Genomic DNA, 1,964 nt, shown 5'->3' on the forward strand with positions numbered 1-1,964 from the left:
CGCTGGCTGCGGTCCGCTCTTCTTGCAGTCAAACACCGAGCAACTTTCTGCTCTTAAATTGTTTTCGTGAACGATGTATTGCATTGCAGACTATTGGCATCAGTCTTAATAAAGTGAAGCCGCACTTTTGACCTGGGGGGCATTTTAAATGGGTTCCGCGATGCTCGTAACCAGTTCACAACAGATTCACATGAACCCTGGCTGTAGGCGGGACCACCTGTGTATTTTTCCTGGATGACGCAATCACGTCAAGTGTTACAGCCAATCACCGAAACTTGGTACCGAAAGACGAGGCATGTTTCGATACTCTGTAGAACCGAAGCATTTCGGTCGGTACCATAAAAGAACCGAAGTTCGGTACCCAGCCCTAGATCTGTGTGTAATGCATAATTCATAGTAGATCAGGACGTGTTTGCTTTACGATGGAAACCTTTTATGTTTGAAACCATTCCTTTATTCTACATTTTGTTAACTTGTCTGTCTGCTATATTAACAATATGAAGTGTTGAACTAGATCTGCTAGTTTTACAACTTTTGTGAGACACTTTTTTATAACGTAGAGCATTCATTCAAAAGAAAGTTTATTCGAATTCTACAAATCTAAGTTTTTTGCCTAACAGCAATGATGAACTGCATAGCAGCATTCTGTACCCAGCAATTGTAGTATCTAGGCCAGAGGTGCCAGTCTGGTAAAGAATCTGGTTGTTATCCGAAATTGTAAAGGTTCACTTTTTTGCAACATAAAACTGACTAAAACGACTAAAACTATCACATATCGTAATGACTAAAATGTGATTAAAACTAATAACAGTTTTCAACTAAGAATAAAGACTAAATCTAAGATGGCTGTGAAAAACAACACTGGTTGGCATGTGTTATTGCACAGTGAGAGAAAAGAATATTGCACAAGAGTGACAATAGGTATGTGTTTTGCATAAGACGTCCAAACAGGAAGGCTTTAACAGAGAAAAGAAGACATTTGGAAGAATGAGGAGAGATTTGTTATCTTTCATTTCAGTTTCAAACAAACAGTCTTATAGTATAACAGAGTTACCAAATGGTTAAGTATAGTAATATAAGTAAGAAACTGGTTGAATAGGGTTAGTTCTTTGTTCTACTCCTTCTAGTGGTCCAGAACACTTTCATATTTTTTAGGAGTCTGCAGCTGTTTTTACTATTTCCTTAATTTTCTTTGTGACTGCAGCACCTATCCATGTAATAACTATGTCTGGTCCTGCTTAGCTTCTGCAATCAGACGAGAACAGGCTGGTCATAAGCTTGTGTTGTTCTTTATTTTTTTAAGGATGAAGTTAACCAGATTGTGACCAGTAATGTCCGACTACGGCAGGTAAGTGGGTGTGTGTGTTTAACTGTCTAGCCCTCAGAGTGAGGACCATTTTTCCAATTTCACCATAAAATTGAGGTCCAGTTGTTGCAAACTGAGGACATTTTGCCAGTCCTCACATGCTGTTTTTCTAATGGTTGGGTTTAGGGCTAAGGTGTCAATTGGTTAGGGTTAGGTATGCATTGGTAATGGGTAGATTTGGGGTTAGTTTTAGGGTAAGGGCATAGAAAGGGTTGAAAATGACTGAAAACCAGTGGAAGTCAACATATGGTCCTCACTACGATGGCAGAACGAGTGTTGGTGTGTGTATGTGTGTGTGTATGCCCTATTATCAATGGATAATAGGGCATATTTATTACTGGATTGTAGTGTGTTGTTTAACTGTGTTAAGGACTACTATGGTGTTTTCAAAAATAATTGCAAAGAAACACAAAATGTTGAAAAAGTCTCCAATTAATGTTTGGTGTGCAAAACCCATTTCAATAAAGTTCTTATTTTCAGTTCATAAAACTGAATCTGATCAATCTTTTAAATTAAGTTATTATATTGGGAGCCCTGCGATGGACTGGTGACCTGTCCAGGGTGTACCCTGCCTCTCGCCCGTAGACAGCTGGAGAAA

General features: G+C 38.8%; 1 protein-coding gene across 1 annotated transcript in view; it reads left to right on the top strand.

The window, feature by feature from the left end:
• The first annotated feature begins 160 nt into the window (after positions 1-160).
• The window catches only part of chrna1 (cholinergic receptor, nicotinic alpha 1), a 29,267-nt gene continuing 27,463 nt past the window's right edge, over positions 161-1,964 (top strand). Inside the window, exons 1-2 of the mRNA XM_015392864.1 lie at positions 161-166; positions 1,304-1,348. Coding sequence (XP_015248350.1) covers positions 161-166; positions 1,304-1,348 — 51 coding nt within the window. The remainder of the gene's footprint in view (positions 167-1,303; positions 1,349-1,964) is intronic.

The sequence above is a fragment of the Cyprinodon variegatus genome, unplaced genomic scaffold (assembly GCF_000732505.1).
Source record: "Cyprinodon variegatus isolate N-32 unplaced genomic scaffold, C_variegatus-1.0 Scaffold611, whole genome shotgun sequence".
In the NCBI taxonomy this organism is placed as follows: Eukaryota; Metazoa; Chordata; class Actinopteri; order Cyprinodontiformes; family Cyprinodontidae; genus Cyprinodon; species Cyprinodon variegatus.